This window comes from Sylvia atricapilla, chromosome 1 (assembly GCF_009819655.1).
Source record: "Sylvia atricapilla isolate bSylAtr1 chromosome 1, bSylAtr1.pri, whole genome shotgun sequence".
Classification (NCBI taxonomy): Eukaryota; Metazoa; Chordata; class Aves; order Passeriformes; family Sylviidae; genus Sylvia; species Sylvia atricapilla.
In genome coordinates, this window is record NC_089140.1 from 101,770,280 (window position 1) to 101,795,890 (window position 25,611).

The window sequence follows — 25,611 nt, forward strand, 5'->3', positions numbered from 1 at the left end:
ACATTAGTGGCCAGAAGTAATATTTCTTTCAGTCTGTGTTGATTTAGTCACCCTAGGACACCTTGTTGGCTCTGCTGAAAATTAACAGCATGAAATCCTCTCTAGCCCTTACAGTGAATAGCATCATGTGCCATTGTGGAGTCTGAGATATACCTTCACCTATTGCTGTTGACCACAAAGCCTATCCCTTTTTTAACAGTTAAAAAATGTCAGTTCTGCATTCAGCCCGAGGAAGGCAGGAAGGCATGATGCTTACTCTGCCCACGGTTTATGCTGTATTTCTCAAGAGTAAAAAGGAGGATAAGTTTGTTGATTAAATCATTTGGTACGAAAATACTTTTTCAAGACATAATACAACTCTGATGACAAGATCATTTAATCAGAAGTTGGCCAAGCAATAAAGACCAATACTCTATGCATTCTTTGCAACATGGAACATGTTGCCAAAATGTAATGATAGCATTTTTACAGTATTTGAATTTCTGATATGATGGGAGTGTCACCAAATGTTTAGATCATTCACCAGTATGCTGATCAATCCAGCTGCAGGAGTGTTAATATTTGAATAATGGTTATTATGCATTGTCGGTCATCAGAAGGAAGAACTTAAGGCTGTAGCATGCATGCCACTGCAATTTCTTTGTGAAGGTGTAAGGGGAAATGAAGTGATATATGGTGGGAAAGAATCAAAACAACTGAAGATACTTTAAATATTACAGAAAGGATAGCATGAATTACAGAACTGATTTCTTTACATGACACTGAAGCAAAATTTCTTAGTCTGTGAACTGATAAGTGTTCAGAGAGCTACAGACTAGGCTTTTTTCCTGCTATGTGTTACCTAATCCTAAGTGCCTGCAATCAAACACTTCCATTTCCCAGGGGAAAAAAGCATGGGAAGAAATACGTCATAACCATTGTGTCTATGATGGTGCCATTCCCTTATTAACATGTTATACTGACAGCATGACAACCCTAGTAATAACTGCATGCAAGAGCAAAATTAAAACTGCTTCTCTACTAGAAAAAGCAGTGTTTCCAATGGAAACCTGATTAGCAAGATTATAAACATGCTGTGTTTTGTGGCAGAGTTGTCTTTGGAGGATGCCTGCAGTCCTCCAAGCTTTGCAATGAAGCCATCTGCTGAGGATGAAGAAAGACGTTCTTGGTTCTCAGGCATTGTTTCTTCTAGGGCCACATTCTCCTCACCCCTTTGTATTCCATAACCAAAAAAACCAAAAAAGTTTCTATGCTGATATCTATGAGCATTTTATATGAGACTATATGATCCAAATCTTTATTTCTCACATCTCGTAATATTTTAGAGTAAAATCCAAATCTGACACAAGAGCATACTACTAGCCTAAAATGAGAACAATCCTGAATGTTGGAGAAAATGTGAAGTGAATTCAAATCTAAGTCCTCAGTGTGAACTCTCTCCTTCCTTTCATGACAGATTATTCTCTTCAGAGGTTAGTGTGGTGTCTATCTAAATACATTTCCATATGCGCCTTCACTGCTTGGTGACTGTGCTATTCTTCCAAACAGCAAGGGACTAAGCAGAAATCTGAGCTTAGTTTACTGATTCTTGAATGTGCTTATGAACACCAGTAACAAGAGATATCTTCAGAAAGTTCTCTCAGACTTCATATTGTCACAACTGAAGTATCTACTTTTCTTGTACAGCTCTAATTTCTCCACATTCTCAGAAAAAATATGTTACATTCCTGTTTCATACTAGTAATTAAATTTGAACTGCAAAATCTGACACCATTTTTCGAAGATGTAACTGCTGAACAAGAAATCTTTAGCAGGCACAGTTTCCTATGAAGCAACACTTGTTTTTCTTAGCCCAACATCTAGCACTTCATGTAAACAGTAAAATTACTAACTTTGCTATCCATAGACTTCTGGCTTTAGATAAATAATATTGGCTCTTTAATGATTTTCGATTCTACTTTTGAGCTCATTCTTTCAACCAAAAACACCTTGTCTCTTAAAGAATTTATTCTAATGTAAAACATTAAGTTAACATGATGCAGAATGAACAAAGAAGCCACTTTCAATAATTAAACAGTCTACATATTTAATGAAATGTCTTGCTTGCATTAGAAATACTGGTTAACAGCTGCAGAATATACTTTGAAGCGACTTTAAAGTGCAGAGATGACAAGAGACTGCAAATCTCTGCATTAGGCATTACGGAGTTTTGTCACATTAATATGCAAACAGCTTTCTTTTAAATGTGGAATGATGCCAAGCTGTTGACAGAAAGTGAAAATAACATTTTGCTAGCCCATATAAGCACCAGCAGGCAAAGTAGCCATACAGTGTTCCTGGCAAGGTTTCAGCCTAGTGGCAGTTGGAGGAAATGACTCATTTAATTTACTGATTGACAAACCTTTGAGGCTTTTTTCTTCCTTTAGTGCACACCTAGCTTCCAAAGATAGCACTCTCCAGTGCTAAACAATGTTAGCAGCCATTATTAGCTGTGGTATCTATTACAAATTGTGAATAATGTGAGAATAATAAAAGAGTTCCGTCTTTGACTGAACACATTAAGCTTGTTGACTGCATCAGGATACGCACATCGATATAATTCCCATTGATGTAATCGGAACTTGTTTCTCCTTCAATAGGCTGCAATCTCACTCGAGAATGATCATCTAAAAAGGGAACAACGGAGAGGGGAAAAAAAAGTAATTAAAGACATATTCAGTAACATAGGCTTAATCAAAATATTCCTTTATAGTCAAACTAAAACCTTTAGCAAGTTCATGCCTACTTTGTTGGACATGAAAACTGTATCTACATTTAATTCTCATTTCAGTCTTTCAGTCAAGCTTTCCAAATCTCCTCTGTTTTTCCGTATGAAATTCTTAAATCTTATAATTTGAAACCCATTACAATTATGGTTTTTGCCTTGACTCCCTCTGCTTTTGTCAATAAAATAACATTAAGTTGTCAAGCATTTATTCATTTGGAAATGCTTCTGCCAGTACTCAGAAGGAGCTGAAGTCATTCACGACATACTGCCACCTCAGAGTTTTTGAAGGAAACCCATTATCTTTTCAGTAAGAGAGAATGCAAAACAAAGTAATGGCAAAACCCAAGCAGTAAGACAATGGCTTTGTCACTGAATTTTGCTCCACTGTGGTCATCTGTATCTATCTAGGACTGTGAAAACACTTCCACCTTTATTTTCTAAATTCCAATCTGAAATACTATGGCATGAATTCATCTCACGACAACTGCCTCATCTTCTCTAGCAACACTACTGGAGGCTAGCTCCCACCCCGCACAAGAATATCTGTAGGCCACCAGGGCTCTGTCTCAGAGACTTTGTAAGCTCCTCTTGACTCTCTTAGTTCAAAAGCAACTAAAAACAAGGGCTTTTTCAGAATGCTGCACAAGTTGTAGATAAAACAAATTGAGGGTAGGATCTCAAGGATGGAGAGATGGTAAGCAGCCACTTTATTGCTGCTTTGTTTATGAGGTACTCTTGCTAATTAGATACCTGTGTATTACTGTTTTGTTGCCTGCCTGCTGAGCTAATACTACTTGCAGCTGATGACAGACCTTCATGACAGTCATTATTTTGTTATAAATGTAAATAATAATCAAAACACCCAAAACTTGCAACCCGTGTTCTGAACAGCTATTTCAGAACCTTTAAATTTCCTAAAAGATAACAAATAAACGAAAGAACATGAAGTGGCTTAAAACCCCAACTTCATTATAAGTAGCATAATTTCAGCCCACATTATGGTGGTGGATGAACAAGGCAAGTGCTTCTTAAAATAACATTGCTTTAGAATTACAAATCAAGAGAGAAACTGGTCAAGTTTACCTATTCCTCTTATGCTCCAAGTCTTAGGAAACAGAGATCTCAGAGCCTCATTTATTTCCCCTGGATTCCCTTGGGAGAGACAAAGGGCATGCTACAACCCCAAACATAGTAAATCAGAATGAATTAAAATTCTATCTCCAGGTTCCACACAGGTCTTACTTACATTGCTATTTTCTTGGAATTATTTCACTCAACAGTCTTCAAGTATTAAGTTTTCAAACGTGCTGGAATATTTGAATCAGTTATGTTAATCAGATCAGCCTTTTCAGCCTCTCTATTCACTTTTCCAAGAATAAAAATTCAGACCTGTGACTTTCCATTACATAACCCTGCCTGCTTGTCTGACTCTACCAAGTGCTTTGCTATTCTATGCTTAATTAAGCTATTTATCAGTTTCTTCAGAACAGAGATTCAGCTCACAGGACCTTAATCGTAAAAATCCATCTTACTTAAGAAAGATACTAAGGAACTTTCTAAGCTCCAGCCCTGGCTGCTGCTTTTACAGTTTTGGGACCTGATCCAACTTCTACTAAAGTTAGCAGACTCAGAAGTCAAGCTTGCTTGGACTCATGGTGTATCTTCCTCCATATTTTCATGATTTCCCACATTGTTGCGTTACAGGCATTCTAATTCAGGCTAGTAAAGATCTACACTTTTGCATTCCCTGAATTAGAGGGCAGGGTTCAGTTAACTCCTTACTGCATGGCAACTGCTGTTAAATACAAAAAAAATCCTCATGTCAACACAAAGAAATGTTATTGTCTCTGGGTTGTGCTTATCTCAAACAGATTTAAAACTGAGAGGTACACGAGCCATATTCTTCAACATGTGTGTTGATTCTAAAATAGTCTCTAGGTTAACTCTCTACAGTTTTAAGGTATTTTTTTTTCCTTTATACTTCATCTGCTCTTGACAAATTGTGTAGCTGTTAAATACTCACTTTTCCATCTCATTGTTATTTTGATACCCTTCCATTAGGAGATCTAATTTAACTTCCCACTGATCGCTTAAGCTTTTAAAATTATTTATCCTAGAATAAATTTGTCTTTGTAGAATATGGTAATAGATAATGAATAAAAGTATTCTATTCTCTCTCGCCTCATGTTACCTACAACATGTACAACATGTATATGCCAGCCTGCAGAGTGTGATCTCTAACAAGCCCCTTGGGCACCTAGTTGATTAGCATGCCTTGCCAATGACCCTTTCTTGGGACATGCATTCCTGATTCCCTGCAAATCAAACCTTTTATAAATGTCTCACCTAAAATCTTTAGCTGCTTTTAAAAGCTGTGATCAATACTCTCTTCTCATTTCGTCAATATTGAGTTAGGTAAAAATAAATACAGAACCCCTCCCATTCCCTCAAGATCTCTCCTGAGGAAAAAACGAATAAATTTTACCAAAATCCATGCCCAACCCCACATCCTTAAGGCAAAACCATAATTTTTCTTAGGTGATGAAAGATTCATTTAGCAAGTTCACGCTGGGTTTAGTTTGTAATGAGAAAACACAAAGGTTTTGTTCAGTAAAGAAAGAACATGTTTTCTGTGGGTGACAGGACTGTGATCATGATTCGACTTTTTGTAGCCACTGCCATACAGTGGGTAGGGCACAATTGTAGCCAATTAAATGCACATCACTTGGGTAACATAAAGCATGTAACAATTTTGACAAGCTCCTGCAATGCTGAATGCTTCGTGCTATTGTTTTAGTTCTCTCCAAGAACAATAATGACTACAAGCAATAACGTAACAGTAGTATCTTGGGAAAAATTAAAACAAAGAGGGTAAATGGATAGAAAAAAAATATGCTTTGCAGGAAAAATATAAATTTCACTATAACCATGTACCCACAGTCAGTGGCATCTAAATCACTGTATTTTTAAGTGTTTGAATACAGCATAAAAGGGTAATTTATTAAAATGCTTTTAAACTAAGCATATACTTTATACAATTATCTGGGGCAAATTTTCAAAGGCACACCAATCAAATTGTATCCTCAGACTCTGAGAAATGCAATCATTTATCCAGGAGAAAACCCCATACAATAATTAAAAAGTTAACTACTCCATTTGCATACATGTATTTAAAAACAACAAATGACAAATTGAACAACAAACTGTGGGCAGTTTCAGCTTTTTTTTTTTTTTTTTTAAGATACTGCCTTTAATTCTCGTAGATCTTAATTTTAGCTTGAGTTGTCTTCATTTTCATGGCCACATAAATGGGAATTGTTATTGATAAAAACTCCATCCAACTCTCTCCCTCTGCTAAATACTGAGGACATTTCAAGTAAATTGAGATCTAAATGTCCTGAGTTATATCTGGCCTCTTAGAAAGCCTTCGCTATTACTCGTAATTGTCATTTATTTGTGTATCAAATATCTTTTATGTTTTATCTCCCTTGGCTATTCATCACTTGATTACCTCAGACATAAAGCACTAGCAGTTTTCTAGTCTTCTTCAACCAAAGGGTGTCAAAGTGTAAGACAATGTCTAACATGGCATTAAAAGAGGGGAGTGACACACTAAGCCTGACTACAAGAGAAGATCTATTCTAATAGGCTTGGACTGGAAAAAAAATTCACAAAGCAAGGATAAGCATAAAACTGCTTTGTATTTCTTATTTTTGCCTTTGATATTTTTACTCATATTATTAGCTGTTACTCCTATAACGTATTGCTACATCCTCACAAAATAACAAGTTTATTACACATTAAATATTGCTCGGAGTGTAACAAGCAAAATCGTATCTAGCTAATTTATCTGCTTCTGCACATGTGCCAGCCCATCATGATTATCACATTTCTCTAAAAGATTTGATTTCCTTTTTCAGTATATAGCACCTGTGTACATGCAAAATACACAGCAATACTATCACGCCCACTGAAAACCATGTGGCAGGTCATCTCTTGCTTAACTTGCCTCTGCCTCCATGTGCATTTCCTGTGTGTTCTCATTCCGCAGCAAGCTACAGAGTTGTTTTCTCTTTGTAGACAGTCTCAGCCCAGCTGGGCCCTATTCACATCACCTACTGTAGGTCACTAAGTTGGGAGCTGTTCTCTTCATAGTCATTGCACACGTAGTGCAGAGAGGTGGTGATTCAGAAGCATTTAAACGGACTCTATTTTGGAACCATTTCTCTAGAAGACCTGTCCTTCTCTCTGTCAAGTCCATGTGGCTCACTGATGAGGAAATCTTAGCAGATATGTGCCTGGACAAGCACCTGCCTAGGACAGATGCCGAAGTTAGTGCAAATATGCACTACATACTCCTTCCACAGTCCTCCAAATGTTCAATCAGCATGACTTATTCTTCTATGCTGTCCCGTGTACCTGGGGTTCTCTATGATTTCTGAACTCAGCAGCATAGTAAGTGATCACTCGTTAAAGACCATCCCTCATTTTCACACTTACAAGCCAAGGTGATGGCTACCTATTTCACTGCTTATACCTGCTCATGGCATCTGGCTGGCTGTTCGAAACACATACACTCCACATCCTAAATTCAGATTTTAAAGTGAAAAGAACAAGGTCTGTGCATGTAGGATCGTCTCCTACATACACAGAGAACTTACCTTTAACTGCAACAAGAGCAGTGTGTAAATAATATAATTTTACTGAACTTGATAAATTTCCTGCCTACACTTTCATGTGCAACATCTCTAGTCACAATGCTTTGGAACTCTCATAATGCAATATTTAGGGGTCACTCACCAAAGCATGTTATCATCTCCTCACGTTATTTGATTAGTCTTATGTCTAATACTTATTAAGCCTGGCATTTTTAAGTAAACCCTAAGGGCTACCTTTTTTCCTTAGAGTCTGTCTAGCATAAGCCAGGATAGTTGACTCTATCTATTGTGGAACACTTAAGCACCAGTATTGTTTGCTCCTAAAACATCCACAACCTCGTACCAAGGTACTGTTGTGATCATGGGTAGTCTTGTGCTAAGCTGACAGGAGCAGTTTGGGACCTGTTAGAGCTGAGTACTGATTAAAGGCACTGTTCTCCATTAGCCAAATGCTGATCACAGGATGGAAGGTCTACAGAAGGGCAGTTGAGAAAAATGCATTAAATCTGTCAGTTTTCTAAAAAAAAAAAAAAAAAAAAAATAAAATTAATGTTTTCCCTCATTTTTATCTTCTTAATTAGGGAAAAGTAATATAAGCTTGATGTGAGCACAAGGCTGGTGGTCATTCTTATCCAGATCTGAAGGGAAGTTAACAAAGTGCACAATTATGTTGTCAACACTCACATGCAATGATATTCCCATATCTATTTTTCATTCTGTTCTCATCTTTCTTAGCTGAATCCCAGGGTGCAGACTGTCCTTCAAAGAAACTCTAAAAAAAGGAAAAAATGTGACATTAGGAAAAGCATGCAGCAACAGTCACCTTATGGCTAAATGAAACAGAAAGGCAAACAGTACTTGTGGGTATTGTTGTTAAAGTGTCATTTAACTGATTCATTTTTTTGAGCAAAAATCAGTCTCTTGTTTAAATGGTATTCATGTATCGCTCCAGATGTTACTTAAAATTTGACATGAGATTATCTGTGTAATAGCAAGAAGAATTATTTGCAAGTGAAGTGCTATTAAACCTTTCCAAATCTGCGTTCTTGCAACACTGAGAGTCCTCCACTTGTGCTATCCAGATTCTCTGTATAGTTCTCATACACACACGTGAAGCTGAAGGAGCTTCATCATCAGTGTTGGAGCTACTCCAGTATTTGAGTGTAGAAATTACAGACTGTACTGATGTTTTATTTTTGACACAATACCCCAAGTTTCATTTACTTGTTAGCAAATGACCCCATGGATCAAAGCATATACAGACATTTAAAAAAACATGGATTCAACTAGCACAATTGTGGGTTTTTTTTTTTCTCTTAAGCACAATTTACAACACCACCATGATGATTATTCTCTCAGAGAACAAAATCAATGTGATTTTGTGAAAGATATAATCTCATATTCCCTGAACTGCTGTCCTTCACCTAATAAATCTCATGTAAATAAGTAGGTTGAAGGCGCTAAAAGTTTCTTTTTACATTAATAAAACACAGAAGCTGCCAAAAGGACAGCAAGCAAGTCGTTATGCACTATATGTCCTGTGCTTTCTGTGGTGTAAAAGTGCATTTGCACAATCTCTTAATTTATGCATTGTATCCATAAGTCATTTGATGCAGATACATTTTAAAATTTTGTATTGCAGTTTTAATCTTGTGCTAAAAAATACTTAGTTGCCAAGTGAAAACTACTTCTATGGAATTCTATCATGATTATGGCCAGTCTTAACTCATGTTTTCATCTTTTACTAGAATGATCAGCAGATTAAATCTTTTGTACCACACTAAATAGAGGTAACATCGGGAAGTTTGTATCTCTTGCAAGATCTCAACACATTCTGGGTGGTTTTAAACAGATAACGCCAATAAAATTGTCTACCATTACTGTCTTTTGCCCTCAAATTTTAAAACATTGTTTTTCAGATCCCAATGATTTCCAGTAGCGAAGAGGATAAAAGTCAAACCAAACCCTTGATATCTTGCTGAAGTCAATGGAACACGAGGGGCATTTACTGTCTAAAAAGGGTATGCTTTTCACAAGTTTAGTAGAGAGGTGGTTTCCAACTTCTGATCTAGAAATTCCTGGGAATACATGGACTACTCCTAAAATGTTTATAAACAGTAACTCAAGAGAACCAGAAGATTTGTCAGTGGCTTCAACTTATTTTTTCTTCATCTCTCCACACATCCTTAGAAAATTTTTAACAGTTTGGAAAATGAAATTTTATTAAAGCCCACTATTACAAATAAATTTCTCCTTAATCATAACATACCATCATTGGGTACAACTCTGAGAAACACTGATTGTTACCAGGATAGAGAAGTGTAACCCTGTGAATGCTAAGATGATTTACAGCTTTGGGGCTCTTTGCCAAAAGGGCATCAATCATTATTTGATTATAGATTTGCCAACAGCATCTAAAAGCAAGCAGGCCCTCCCACTCTAGAGCATTCTCAACTCAGGCTGGATGGAAATTACTCTTCCAGTAAGTCCGACCAAACTGCATAAGGAATGACCCTCTGTGGGCAAAGATCTGTGTCTCAATTTCTTGCAAAATTCCCACACTCAGACAATGCTGAGTGATGAACAATTAAATGTAGTTAAAGGCAAACTAGAGATGGAAATGGTCAGCAGAAAAGCTCTAAAGATACAACAAAGTAAAAACTTATCTGATGTGATTTGATGTGATTTCTCATTTCAGACAGCTAAGTAGACTACTGAAAATTCTAGTTTTCTTACAGTCCTTCTCCTAGAGACTAACGCACAGAATTGATCCATAAGACACTACCCAGCAAGTGGTTTTGAATTTAATTCAGTAAGCAATACATGTGCTGTTAGAGAAAGAGTCCTGCTGACACAGCTTCTGAACCTACACCTTGAAATATGGAAGGCCCAAATATTCTCCAAGGGACATCTTGCTTCTCTCTGTTCTGCTAATGAACTTTTACAAAATTGCTTTAAACCAATCAAATAAAGTAAATCTCTGGAGGCAACTGGAAAATATTTAGATGGTGCTGAATTCAGGGAAGAAATACAATGGGCAATGTACTGCTTTCAGAAACTCGTCTGGGTCTCATCTGCAATGTATGCTTTCTGTTTCTCCCAAGTGTTTGGGACTTCCGAGAACAATGATAAGTTTAATGACACTTACAGATAAACCATCTCTCAACAATTTATCTGCAACATGGATGATTTCTGTTCTTATATTACAGATATATATGTTCTTATATTACAGATATATATCAAACCTCAAACAACAGCAAAGACCAGGAAACAGATTTACATTTCCAGCTACTGCTTACTGACTTCACTTTCTTTATTAAAAATGTATTACAGAAAAAAAAGTCAAAAATTTATTTTTCTTTGAGTTTTTAGCAATAAATTAGTGAATGAAATAAAACATTTCACATAGGGAAAATAGGACATAATTTATAGATATCCATTTTTATTTTTAATTCATTTTGGGATACACACTGGTATTACAGTGAGAACAGTACAGCAAAGATAATTTGAAGGAAGAGGTATTACAGTGCAAAAGCATAAAAAAACCCAGTTATTGTAAAAGACAGCTGGAGTGTCATTTCCTAAATTCCCCGTGTGCTGCCATTACACAGACTGCAACAGAATGATAATCTGCAATGTATTACAAGGAGAAATCTCATTTGTCCCACAAGTAAAGAATGAGCAGATATTTCATAACAGATGATCTGTCAAGATCTTCCTTTACTTGCGTGAAATTCACGTTAGATTACAGAATTTTTTAAATCTCTTTCCTGACATATCACTCTCCAGGGATGCTGCTGCACAGCAGCCCACATATTAACTTTGTGGCTATTCTTTCTAATTCATCCTTAGAAGTTTCTTAAAACTGTGGACTCTTAGGAAGAAATACAGCCCCTAAACTGTTCCACTCCACCTAATGCTTGGCAAGGGCAATGGAGAACCAAAAATGAGTATAGGACATTTCTCAAATAACTAAAAGTAAGTATTTCTTCAACTCAAAATCACACTGAACCCAGTTTACCCAGCCTCCGTGATTTTTCTGAAAAATGAAATTCTCCTCAGGCCAGCTGCTGTGGCAGCAGACATTTCAGTATGCATGTCAGCTGCCATTCTGTTAGTAGAAAATATTAAAATAATTAAGATAAAACACTTTCTGAAGAAAAATTAATTACCGAGAACTGCTTTATATGCAACATTTCACTGGTCAGTGATGCAGCAGGAGGATCATCTTAGGATGAATGTGATACTTTTGTGTGCTTTAACTCAATACTGTAGGGGTTTCCATTAAAAACTAAATATTTGCCAAGGGCTAATACACTGTTACCCTCAGACTAAAAAATAAGTGCAATATCTCATATGAGAGGGGGAGATAATCATTGCAAATACAGACTCTTTTTAGATTATTCCCTTTCCTAATTTAAAATTTATAAGGCAAAAAATATTGGAAAGAACCTATATAAAGGTACAGTTTGAAGAGGCTGGAATGTGGAGAGCATTCAGAGTGAGATCTTCGGAATAAAATTTGTATCTCTGTTGATCCTCGTCTTTGCCAACACGCTTTCTATCCTAGATTTCAAGCTTCCAAATAAGGATGCTTAAAAAATACATCTTTGTAAGTGCTTTAAGTTCTACAAATGTAAAGTGTGGAATGACAATTTTCATCATTAATCCAAAACCAAGCAGCAACTTTGCCAAAAAATACTTCTTAGTTGCTAGGTGATAACAGTGTAGTCTCTTACAATGTCATTTACAAAATGCAAGCTCTTACAAGCAAAGAAATGAGAAGTTAAGGACATCATAAATCTCCCTCTGCCTACTTAATAAGCAAGAATATTATTCATAGGTACAAAGAAATGCTACTACACTGAGTAACAGTCTTAAGTTTGGCCTGTGGATTTGTTTTTAAATTTATCGGTCTTTATGATGTCTGATTTTCTTGACTGACTCTGAGTTTCTTCACTGGTAACATTCATTTCCCATTGATATTTCTAAATAAAGATATCACAATGTATTTTAAAAACACTGGTAATTTGAACTATCCAGTTATAAATACCTCTGGATTTATTTTTAAGTTACATGCAGAGAGTTATGCACACTGTCTACTTAAAGCCAGACCAGACAACTAACAGTGATCCTAATGGAGGCCCTTGTCTAAACTCAATTATCTAGAGAAGAAACTTGTATTTCTACTATAGCCCTTTGAGTTGCAGCTAAATTAGATGCCTAAAATGCCCTGAATTTGATAGTGAAGATTCATTACTAGTTTAACACTAATGCTGTGTCCATTTTATATGTAGAAATTACAGATGAGAAAAATGCAGCCATTAAAATCCGAGTAACAATCCTAGGGCCACATTAGACTCTTCTTTGCATTTACGAACCCTAGTAAATACACATTTAAGCAAGTCCATAAATGTTTGGAGGACAAGGATCTTCGGGCTCATTTAATGAACACTGCGAGATTTGTGAGTGCAGTAAATCTGTCAGTTCATTGGATTTTCCGTAGTCAGAATCTGCCAAATATCTGGCATGTGAGGATGTTCTTGTGACTTAACAACAATAATTTTTTTTAACAGAAAATTGAAATAATCCCATTCTGTTTTTTGGTAACTCAGTATTTGGACTATTAAGGAATTAGAAAGAGTCACTGAAAATTATGCTAAATAAAATCTGCAGGGAGGCCCAAGCTATTAAACAACATTTTTAATCTTGTAGTCACTTTGAGGGAAGCTTCCATCATTGAAAATGCATCACCTGTAGGTAATAGAGCTCCCCAAGTGTTTGCGAGCAGTGGTAAATGATTTCACTGATGGAAACCCACAGTATGCAAGCAGCTCTTCGTACTTCAGTCATTGCTTTGGTCACTGAGAGCATCTGTGGATGACAGCCTGCCACTAGAGAATATATTCAACATCAGCTTTTCCTTCTCTGTCAGCTTCAATCACTGAGAATTATGTCCAGTTTCCAAATAATGGAATTTAAAAAAACATTTTACTGTGCCTGCCCTTGAAAAGTGTCTGTTGCAAGAGCCAATGTGAAAATCTGTCTAATCAATGTAAACTGCCTTCAGCAGCTATAAAGCACTTACTGATGTGTTACTGTAGCCTAAGTCTGAACACAGAAGAAAAAAAAACCAACCCCAAAACCCAATAAAGACTGTTGCAAATAGAATATATTGATGTTATCACTGAAACTCTTTTGTCGTGTTCAGATTCTTCTGGTAAAATTAGGCTGATAGTTTACATAAGGTTTTCTATAAAATGCAGAACAGTTTTAAAGCAGATACAGAGTTAATAGTCTGACATACAGCATCTCTCTGATATTGTTCCCAATGCTCCTTTGTGTGGTTGTTCCTCCTTGAACTGATGTAAAAAAACACAGAAACATCCACTCAAGGGTTTGCATAGCCAGAGGTAGGACACAGTTTTCTTTCTCAGGTGAATTTAAGTTAGTTTGCATTACACATGAGAAGAAGAGTAGGAAAGCTAAAGTCCTTCAGGTCTTTTGAGACGCTAAAAGTCATACTCACTGCCTACATTAAATGTTGAAATGGAAGGGGAACTATTACCACCCCCACTGACTAGCTGCAGCATGCCCTTAAAACTTGGATTTCAAAACAAGGACTAAAACCGCACAGGTAAGACAAAATCTGGTACTTATTCTGTGATTGCAATGGTGTGCTCATTTTTCAGAGGCAGTGCTTTTAGTTAGTGCATTTCCTAATGTTTGTCTTTTTAAAGTCACAGGCTTTGCTACTCCCTGGACAACTGAGAAGTCTAGTCAACCTATAGCAGCACACGGAAAACATACTAAAATGATCAAACTGCTTTAGTATAGTATTATGAATGACATAGGCACTTGCACCACTTATCATGAGTTAGCTCCAGTTAACAATAGCACTGGGAAATATACATGAAATTTAGTTAACACTACAGGACAAGAGAGTAGCTCCCTAGCTCACTAGAACAGAGAAGTAACTTAAGTGAAAGTGAATTGTCAGTCACTGTGAAAACTGTGAAGGTGTTGCACACCTTCAGGAGGAACAGGTCATGAGTACCAGCCATGCTGAAGGCTGTTTTTTAGGTGCTAAGAGCATTTCAAAAAGATAATAAAGAATAAGTTTTTTTTTTCTACCCAGTCCTGTATTTGACAGTGTCTAGAGTTGCTCAGAGAAAGGACCCAGAGATGAAGTGACCTGAGAGAGCGTAGGAGAACATGTGGCATGGCTGGAACCACAACACAGACCCACCCAAATTCTTTCCTGAAACGTGTCCTCTCCTGTGGAATGGAAGTTATGCAATGTGTGAAACTAGCTGCACATATTGGTGACTGAAATATTTTGGTAGCTTAGTACATTTAGTCTCCAATAACCAATTGTCATTTGGTCTGAAATAATGACAAGACCATAAAAAAGAGCGTCATAGAGTACTTCTGTAATAACTAACGAAGAATTACTTTCATATATTTTTAACCCAAACCTATTCATGCGATCTGTTGGTGTTACTTCTTTTCTTGCTATCTATCACCGAAGATAATACCTGAAACCCACTTGTAATATTCAACAGCAGGAATAGAAATATTTATAGGTTCTGCAGAGCAGTCTAAAGATTTGACAGATAACCTAGTTTTGATAAGCTTTCAGAGCCATTTCCATTTTATCTACTTAAGTTTTAAAAACTCCATTACTTTAATTCCTTTAAAATTCTTTAGGACTACTGTATAATGAAAGATTCTAGTAATATGGTGAATTAGGAAGAGGACTGCAATAGAACACACAATTAAAATTCTAATTTAGAAACTTATTCCCTGGCATACTAGACAGCAATAACTTAACCTCATTAATCTTCCTGATTTATCTCCAGCAGAAAAACATGGTATGTTGATAGGATTTCGTGATCCTTTTTTATAGAAAGGACCCTCTGGGTACAATATGCACACTTGTCCTGTACAGGATATATTATTTTTAACTTGTGTGTAAAAGAAAATAAAGTTGGTCTCAAGCATTGCTTATTTCCTCTTATGAAAATGGATTTCCTACTTTTGGAGGATTTAATGAATACTTTACATGTACAGCATGTGGAGTTTTCTTATCTCCCCATTCCTCTCCACCTTTTTTTTTTTCTTCACACAGTATGTAATTAGAAGTGCGAACTTGAGCAACACTCATGACTGTAATGTGTGCAAACATAAAGTGAATGAACACAGGCTACTCTGAATACCAACTAGTTCTGTGCTTTGATAGGAAACTAGGGCAAGACATTGATCACCACACAGGCATTATCCATCCTTTGTGAACAAAACTATCTGCATCATTATTAATTTACTGTGCCATCTCCTTCCTTCCTCCCTATGTTGTTGCAAAGGATGTAATTACATACGTTAGTTGTATGCACATGACTATAAAAACGGTGCAGAGTAATTAATTTCTTAATGAGAAATCCTACCACCAGGACACAAGTATTTCTTCACTACAAGGATGGTGAGGCACTGGAACAGAGAAGTTGTGGATGCCCCATCCCTTGAAGGGTTCAAGGCCAGGTTGGATGGGGCTCTGAGCTACGAGGGAGAGATGTCACTGTCCATGACAGGAGGGGAGGAACAAAATGATATTTTATGTTCCTTCCAACCTAAACCATTCTGGGATTTCTATGATTTACACAAAAGGGGCAGGACTCCAGGTCACATACAGTTCACTGAATGTATAAGTGAGGTGAATTCTAAATTGACTTCTTTCGGAAGGGTAACATGTAAATACCTCAGAGGGTTTGGACAGAAAGAAAATACTCAGTCTGGTCACTATGACATGGTTCGAAGGAGGCAAAAATGGAGAGGTGTCTTAAAATACTGTATGAAGGCAGAGACATCAAATTTGAGCTAATGCAGGTTTCCAAGGTACCATTATGACCAGATTTTTCACCTCTTGTTTTTAATTTCCAATTTGTTCAGGAAACTCTTTGTCAAGTTCCTTTCTGCTAAGCAGAACATTCCTTCCACAATGCTACTTAGAACTCAGAGGTACATCACTCCTAGATTTTCTTTAATGTACTCAGAATGTTAGCAGGCAGATGGTTTCTAAAACCTGGTTTTAGGCACCTTAGAGCTTTGAGAACATTATTTGGATCTTTCTGTGCACTTTAAATTTTAATTCAAAAAGCTAATAAAAGATGTAAATATTTTTTTCTGAGCCTAGCCCATTTTTTCTCCTAAAGATTAGCACTTTGATATTTGATTTACTTTACAAATAATAAAAGCTTGCTCCAGGGAATGGTTTCAAAGAGCTAATGAAATATTATTAAAGTAGAGCATAAAGATACCATTTGCTGTGAAAAAAGAAGGCAAGGACTGCAGATTTGTTTTTCTTATATTAAAGAGAAGAGTTTGCAATTGGTTTAAAATATAACAAAAAAGAGAATACAAAAGGAAAAAAAGAAAAAAGAAATTAAAATAAAAAATCCAGAGCGAGACAGAAAGAGGGGGAGGAGAAGACGAAAATACAAAAAAAAAATTAGTCACCAGAAGAAAAAGTCTGCATTTGACTAAAGTGCTAACCTTTGCGTCGCCGTCATTAAAATTTTCTGTTCACTCGTGTTTTACATAGCGATTGATGAGAGCTATTCCACTTATTCCCTAGATATGGTATGTAATGAACAAAACAAGGCTTAAGGATTCCAAGACACTTTTCTGAAGTGGGAAATATTTTCCATGGGAAAATACTTCTTTTCCATGACTTGACCGACACTGTAAGCCTGTGACATTATTCTCTGAGCAACTATATTATTTGAAAAGAGGTACTATTTAATACCTGGGCCCTTCTGCTTACTGAAGATTATTTCTTATGAAAGGTGATCAACATTAATGTGGTGGACACATACACTGATAAGAAAGGTGACTTCCGACACATTTCTAGGTAATCCAGTAATATTTTTGTCTGATTTTATCTGAATACATCATTGTAATTGAGACAATGCTCTGAGCTCAGAATTCACAAGAACTGCCTGACTTTAAATTATCAGCTAACCCAGGCACATAAAACCTGATAAAAATCTTCAAATGCCCTGTAAAGACAAGCTGTTTGTGATTTAGAGCCTCTCAGTTTAGAAAAACCTTCAATGTAATAGAATTCCCTGAAGCAATAGAAAACGGCATGTGGAAAAACAAAACAAAAGCAAACAAATGTTGAATTTGAAAAGTGAATAAACCCCTCCCCTATCTTCATCCAAGTTGTAATGTACACACAGCTGATCTAACCTTTCAGAAGTGATAAAACACCCCTCAGATTTGGCTCACTAAGTGGGCCTCAAGGGTTTCCATGAGTGTATCTCGGCTGCTCTAGTTAATATAGTTTGAATAGAAGATAAGAGAGAAACAAAGCTCACATAATAAGATTTTAATTCTGCTACAAGGCAACAGTGACATCACATTTAGCTACAAGATAAAAGCCAGAGTACACTGGTGTGCACAGATGGAACACAAATATTTTGCACACTGTTGTTTTTCCCTGTGGATAAGATAGAACTTTTCAAGGGAAGTAAGAGCAGTAGGGTATGCTGAAACAGATAAAGGCCTACTTGCAGTGCCCTTTCAAAAAAACAGCACTTCATTGTGCTGGCTCATTACATTTTTTGATCTTCACAGGAAGCTTTGGTGCCCTGATGTCTGCTTTGCCTGTTTGCAAATTCACTGTTTGCTCGCATATATAAAGTCAATCAGTCCTTCCTCTGGGCTTGACTTTTAGGCCAGCATTTTCCTTGTTCTAAAGAAAAATATCTCCTATCTAAAAGCTACACGTCTATTTACCACTATTCCTGGCTGGCATCCAGTCCCTGAGCTTATCATTTGCTACACTCCTGCTTCAGGGAGAGCAGTAATGGGACACAGCAGAGTCACTGAGAACTTCAACAGCAATGGGAGCTCCCGCTACTTCACTATTCAGAAATCCTGGCTCTGTGTTTTAAAGTTAAGTTTTCTTTTCCCAGACATCCCTCTGCAGGCTCTCACTCTGTAATTGCTTCCTGTCAATCATCTTCCCTTTGGACAACTGCACACTTACTGGAAACGTGGATAAAAACTTCGAAAATATCGTGTTGGTCCTAGACAATTTCCCATCTGTCTGAGAAACTACTCAAAGAATAACGCAGGATATTTAAGAGCACATAAAGATAATCAGCATAAAAATAGTAGAGGTTGTAATGGGATTGACAATGATGGCAAGTGTTGCTGTCAATTGTTAACCTAATTATTTTTAGTTTGCTCACTGTACACTGACAGACAGCAGGCCTTCAATACAGCCCCAAGACTACTTGTTAGAACAAACAAGTGTCTGCTTAGGCACACTAATGAAGGGCAGCAGCTCACCAACCTGAATTGCCTTATTTTGATGTTTGAAATCTATATACTGTACTTTCTCATTCTGAGAGAGGTAGAAATTCATCAAACCAGGTTTAAAACCAGACAGTGTATTCAAATGTATAATACACTGAATTGAGGCTACTCAAATGACCCAGGCTCAGCTAATGAGTGATGTGTAGTGGAAGCACTCTATGGAAGTTAACAATGAGGGAGGGACAAAAGGGGTTGCTGTCCCTAAATGCTCTTATTTGAAGTGCAGTTCTGGATCATTCAACTAACATCAGGTAGGTGGTACTAATATTTTCTCAGTAGAAAAATACAATGTATATGTGACAATTCACTACAGCACGTATCCACAGGAGCTTATTGATAGACATTTGGACTGTTCACTTCTCTTTCCATGTAATCGGCTATTATATTCCTGATGCCCAAGAGAGAAACTTCCAAAGAGTTTGAAAAGTCTTCTGAACTTGTACTGACTTTGTGCAATACAATGGGGATCTCTGAACATCCCAGGGCAAGTATCTCATCCTTCTTATTTATCATTCACACAGCTACATTCAGAGAATACACTCTGCAAGTGAAATAAGTACTGAACTAACTAACAGAAAAAAATCTATCTCCAGCAATAATGATGGAGATGGGAATTTGAATGTCATGAGTTACTTGGCAAATGTGCAACAAGAATGTCTCTTCTCCTCTAGTTTGGTGATGTTTTACAATTGCTATGTTCAAGTAATGGCAGAGTTTAGTAAATAAACAACCCAAATGTAATACAGCAAATAGAGTCCAGAAGAAAAAAAAATTAAAAAAAAGAAAGGGGGGAAAAAAAAAAAGGGAACAAAACTGACTTTGTTTGACTGAACAGTTTTTTCTGAAGGACAATATGCTGGGGACATGAAGGTGAATTGTTTATGAAGTAAAGAGAGCTAACTGAAAAGTTACGAAGTCGGTGTTAACACAAATGGATTAGGAGACATGAAACTTAAAGAAATAAAGGGTTAGTCACAAAGAGAAAATCAGTGCAAAAGATTGTTTATATTCAGAGCCTTAGGAACAGAAAAGGAGCAATCATAGTTCTGCACTTAGATAACACCTATGACATTATTCTGTGGATTCTTCCCTGGTGTGCAGAGCCCTTCTGAACATGTCACCTAGCTACTCTTTTGTTCAGATTATGATCTTGCTGAGTATCAAAACAATTCTTCAGTAATGAAGATTGAGGTTTAATGGCTTGATGTGTAATTTTTGCTTCTGCAATCTGCTTGTGGATTTTATCTTTTTGCATAAACTGAACAAAACACAGAAATTTATCAGCTATCTGTGGACATTTTAAGATTTATATGCATTGCTGCTCTAAATTTTTACTCTATATTTTCTTTCATTAGAACGCTGCACTCAAGCTAGATTAATTGAGGCAAGCCAACATTGTAACAGCTCTGCTGAATAGCAACAGATGTCTTTATTCTCTGCATCCCTCTATAAAACAAAACTTTAAAAAATTTGAGTCTCTATATAAATATTTCCCTTAGAAGACAATACAAGGATTCCAGGCATCTGTTTCTCATTAAGCCAATTACTAGTTGTTTAAAATAACAACCCAGTAAAGTCCATTTTTATTAGCTTTATTAATAAACTCTATGAGCCAAATTCCGCAAATGGAACAAGATAAAATGATGAAGAATGTGCTAGATGGACAAGCGTGACCTGGCACTGAAATGTTTCAATCTTGATATTAGACGGAATAATAAACATCCAATCTAAATGTCCCCTGGCACCAACTTGCTGCTGTTTACTTTTGTCCTGTTGCTTTCTACCTGGGAGAAGAGATCCACTCCCACCTGGTTACAACCTCATTTCAGGTAGCTGGCGAGAGAGGTACATGTCCCACTCCGGCCCCCTATCTTGCCCTAAGTCAACCTGAATCTTAGTTCCGTAAGAATATATTTAAAAGTAGATCTGAGACAATACTCAAAAAAAGTATGGTTTGGTTCTTTTTGTATTAGGTACCTGAATTTGGAAGCTATCATTCTCTATAACTTCACTGTAGTCATCATAACTGGCAACTAAACTTGTCATGTCACTTGAAATACAAACACTTGATATGATACCAGATCAAACTTGAATTCCAGCATAAATCAAGATAATTTTCTGCTTTTCACTGGAAGACGCTGAAACTTTTCCAGGTGTAGGCAGAAACTGTATTTACACTTACAGGTTTATCAGTCAGGTTTTCAGGGACTCTGGCAGGGAGTGAGTATAAATACTGAGGAAGCACAAGCAGATCTTTGTGTCAGTGAGCAGTTAGACAAAAACTTGGAAAATTCATTAGTTTCTTAGTCCTTGGAAAAGGTCTATTTTAAAAAGATTCAATCTGATCCCCTACAAGATATTTAAGGCAATTTCACTGTAGCATATCCTAGTTATGTCAAAATGAAAGACACATGCTTCCCAACTAGACTGTCCTTCTACCTCAGCAATGTTCAAATATCAATTAATGGCAGGAATAAAATGTTTTTAAAAAATGTCACCAAAAAATAAGAAACACACGGTCTCAATAACAAAAAATGAAAAGCAATTCACAAAACAGTTAAACTTTAAAGAAGCCCTAAATCCTGCACATAGCACAAGCGTTTCTACTTCCTTTGTGTGCTGGAGATATATGTTCTTAGTAAATATCAGCAAAATAAACACAAATGCTGTGCAGAAAACTGACAAATGGAGGAAAAACATGTCAATCTCAAACCAGATCTACAATTAAACATATAAAAAGCATGAGCAATTTATGTGATTTTCCTTGTATTCAAACACTTTTGTATGTTCTAGCTACTGTCGCTTCTATAGACTTGATTCACAATGTAACCATCAAAACTTAAAATTCGAGCAGCTGATGTTGTAAAAGAAGAGACAATTAAAAAGTCAGTGGCAAAACTGAAATGTGTAGAAAACTACTAGGAAAGCAGCAAGACACCAAATTTGCTTAGATTTTAAATGCATTTCCCAGTGCAAAACCAAAGCAAATGCTTTGGTGTGGTTTCGAAGCTCAACCTATTTAACTGCAAAATTCAGATAATGGTGCCCTTTTTGCTGTCCAAAACATGAGAATAAGTGGTTTACTGCCCACACTAGGAGTTTAATTCCACAACCTCAATGTACTTAAATAATACAACTCTCTTGAAAGGGTCTAATTAATAGAAACAAGATTCTTTGCAGAATAAAGCACTGCTCAGAATAAAGGCTCAAGGATTAGGCTTTAGCATAGCAACTACATGCATTTTATATAAAAATATTTTACAACCGAATTTCCTTTTTTTTCCTCTTTCCCTTTACAGCATCATCAAGCTGCAGCCCCAGTCCACAGGAGCCTTGCAGTCCACCAGTAAGTCAGTGGACCAGGAGAGTAGCTATTAAAAGAAAAGAAGTAGAAAAGACTGAGGATGCTATCTGACTTAAGGAGCAGTTTGTGTTCTTTATAAACCGAAGTGATGTTAGTTCTATGAAATTGATTACCAATATGAGAAAAAAAGAGAAAGAATTACCATTTCACATCACACTGTTTGCTGATATACAGGAGAGCTGATTTTTTTTTTTTTCCTTTTTACGTGAATTAACAGCCACACTGGGTCAAACCAGAGGTCCATACAACCAATCAGTTTTCCTACAACAGAACTAGTAGCAGATTTTACAAAAAAGTATGAAGAACAGAGTAAATAGAGAGCAAATCTTTCCCCAGCATACCCTTTTAGCTTCTAGCAATCAGTGGCTTTCCTGAGCAATCTCTTCCTCAGCCAGAAACTGCACACAGCCATTGTGTTTAATAATGAATTTGTCTTGCCCATTTTTTAACCCATTTATAATTTTGGATTCACAGCATCTTGAGGCAATGAGCTCCACGATGTAATTATGTGCTGTGTGAAAAATATTTCCTTTTGTTCATTCTAAACCTGCTTCTTAATAGCTTTGTTGGGTGCTCCTTATTCCCTGTATTATAAGAAATAATGAATAATTGCTGTTAGTATTGCAGAAGTAACACTGATCTCTGGCACAGTTCAGAATATCCTAAGGGGGTATTACAGCAGCCAGGAATGAGTGATATTTTACTGTCCTGGAAAGAAAGTAGAGACTTGGTACTGGAGCTGATAAAGCAGCTCTGTGTCACTTTTAAAGGATTTCCTTACTCATATAATCTTTATACAATTTATTATGCCAACCTTAAGGAAGCCGTGTACAACAGTGCTACACAGAGCATGAGCGCTGGAGTTGAAGTATGAGTGGGTGAATGAGCCAAACTACAAACTCAAAACGCAGAGTTTTACTTTAGTTTTCTTTGTCCAACTTGACAAGAGACACCAGTGAAAAACAGAAACAGCTGAAGATAAAAAAGTCAATGCTAACTGAACAGAAGCTCAACAGATATCAGAGCCTAATGCAGCAGACAATGTTCTGAAATATTTTTCAAGCAAACAATACACAAAAGTGTTCTGGAAATGACTAATGGTTGACAGCACATGGCAGAGCAATACTGGGATCACAAAAGACTGAAGAACTGTTGCATGTAGACTTTCTCAAGATTAAAAAGCATGTGTCTCAACTTGCCAGTCATGCTTAGATTCAGAAGACTTTGGAAGGACATGGAAAATCTAAAAAGAGCTTTGCACTACAAACTTTTCCCCATCTATTTAAGTCCCCTCTGTTCTTATGTAACGATTCATGTGGGGTGCTGGTGGCTGCTTTTGCTGCTATTTCTTGAGTAGAGGATGCAGGATCTGACCTACCTTTCTAACACTTGTTATGTCATACTAGAAGTCTATTGCTTGGCCATCATATTTGGCAAGGAAAGGCACAGTGATGGCTCATGTAGCTATTTAGTGTAAACAATCTGAAAGGTAATATTATCTCCTACCAAAAGTTCTGTGATACAACCAAGTATTTAAGCATCAAAGGCAGAGTATTCCTGTTGTCATCTCCCAGACTAATCAGAAACTATGCTTACTTCAGGAACCAATACTGCACCGTGTGGAAGCTTCCACCATCCCAAAGCAAGCAGTAGGAGGCATTTTATTCAGAAAGAAACCTGTTACACATACGACAGAGACAAAAGTCTACAGTTTCATGTAAAGAACTTAGGCCCCCTTTACTGCAGGCTCCTTCTGTTAGCTGACAGCAGCCACAGCTACGTCTGCCTCTGAGCAGCCCCAGCCTGTGCTTCAGGGAAGGTCCTCACTTCTTTTTATTCCCTTTGCTGTGTGGGTAAGAGCAGAGATCACCTGCCTTGGAGACCCAGAACTCTCTCTTGTAGATAGAAGAACCTCTTTTCTGTAATATATTAAAAACAGTTATAGCACAGGCAAACGCCTTAAAGCTAGGTGAGTAATAACTGAGCTCAGCTGATTTTAACAGAAACATGCCATTTATTTTTAACACAGACCAAGGCAGAGCACTGTCAGTCACAAATCTTTTTAATATCTTAAGGGGAAGAAACTGCACCATTTTTGTGGACAGATATTCAAGCTTCTTCACCATTATATGAGCATGTCTATGATGTCTCTTGTGTGGCTTCCATTTATGTAAATAGTAAAATGTAAAACAGGAAAGAAGGTATATTCAAAGCAACTTCAGAATAGCCCCTTGAATCCCTTTAAAACCAACTGAACTTCAACATATGCTTAAGGTCTCCTCTGTCTTGGCTTCCAAATCACGTGTAGACCTAAACCTCTCAGCTTTTGTGTGTGGATTTATGTTGAGTGACTCCGACCTGCTGTTTCTGTCTTGTGAAGAACTTGTCAATATTATGAATTTTCATCAGTCTTGAACTGAGCTGCAAACCCAGTAACTCAAATAATTTTACATGGTTGATGTTGCCATTATGTAATTTCTGACATACTGACTCTCACTGACAGTATTTCACAAGTGCCCAAAGCCAGCCTCCTTTTCCTTCTGCTCACCTCCTGGGCTGCTTGTTTCCATGGGTACTCTGCACTTCCCATCAGCTTTGCCCTGGAGGACGATTTTCTGCCCATCGTAACCCTGCTAATCTTTGCCTGACCAAGGTGCCTGCATCTTCTCACAGCTGTTTAGCAGGCCATGTCCCCTACACCTCTGAAATGACTTGCTGTGGACCCAGGGCGACCTCACTGTTAATTAATAAGACAGATGCAGAGTGAAGCAGCTCAGAGAACAGCACAGCCCCACAGCAGTGCAGGCAGGGGCACCACGGAGACCCAGAGTGAGGGGTAACCAGGGGAGCAGCTATCACACAGAGACAGAGGCAATGTCAAGAAACCAGCATGAGAGAAGAGAAGGTAGCCAGTGCCCATGTCTGCCCAATTATGACCCGGCAGATTTTCAGTGGACTTAACACTTCCCACAGACTCTTTTGGGCCCATCAAATCAGTATGCTGTAACAAACGAACAAAAAAAAAAAATCATTCCTGCTAGAAAATGTTGAGCATCTGTTCCATTGACAGGACAATCACTAAAGCACTACAGGAAACATGGAAGAAGAAGTCATGTATTCCAGACAGAAAACTTTTTAAAAGATACTCTGAGCCACAGGCTACATAAAAAGACAAATTTTCATTTCCTGAAAGATTTGCAATTTCTACTTTATCTTATTTAAAACAAATGCATTACAGAAAATATTGCATATTTTACATATGCTGTGGATAAACTGATGCTAAATGAAAATCTCAATAGCTACATTATGCTAATTTGATTTGAAAAGTGTTCCTCTCACTCTACATACAGCCAGTAATAATGCTCTGGTCATCAGAACAGCAATGGACTAAAATGCCTAATTATTTGTAGTGAATAAATGCAATCTATAGAAAACACAGA

General features: G+C 37.0%; 1 protein-coding gene across 7 annotated transcripts in view; it reads right to left on the reverse strand.

Annotated features, from left to right (window-relative positions):
* Positions 1–25,611, reverse strand: part of PTPRM (protein tyrosine phosphatase receptor type M) — a 440,879-nt gene that overhangs the window by 51,902 nt on the left and 363,366 nt on the right. For all 7 annotated transcript variants that reach the window (XM_066329240.1, XM_066329214.1, XM_066329205.1 and 4 more), the window contains 2 exons: positions 8,110–8,197; positions 2,590–2,666 (listed from right to left, as the gene is read on the reverse strand). In XM_066329240.1, the coding sequence (XP_066185337.1) occupies positions 2,590–2,666; positions 8,110–8,197 (165 nt within the window). The remainder of the gene's footprint in view (positions 1–2,589; positions 2,667–8,109; positions 8,198–25,611) is intronic.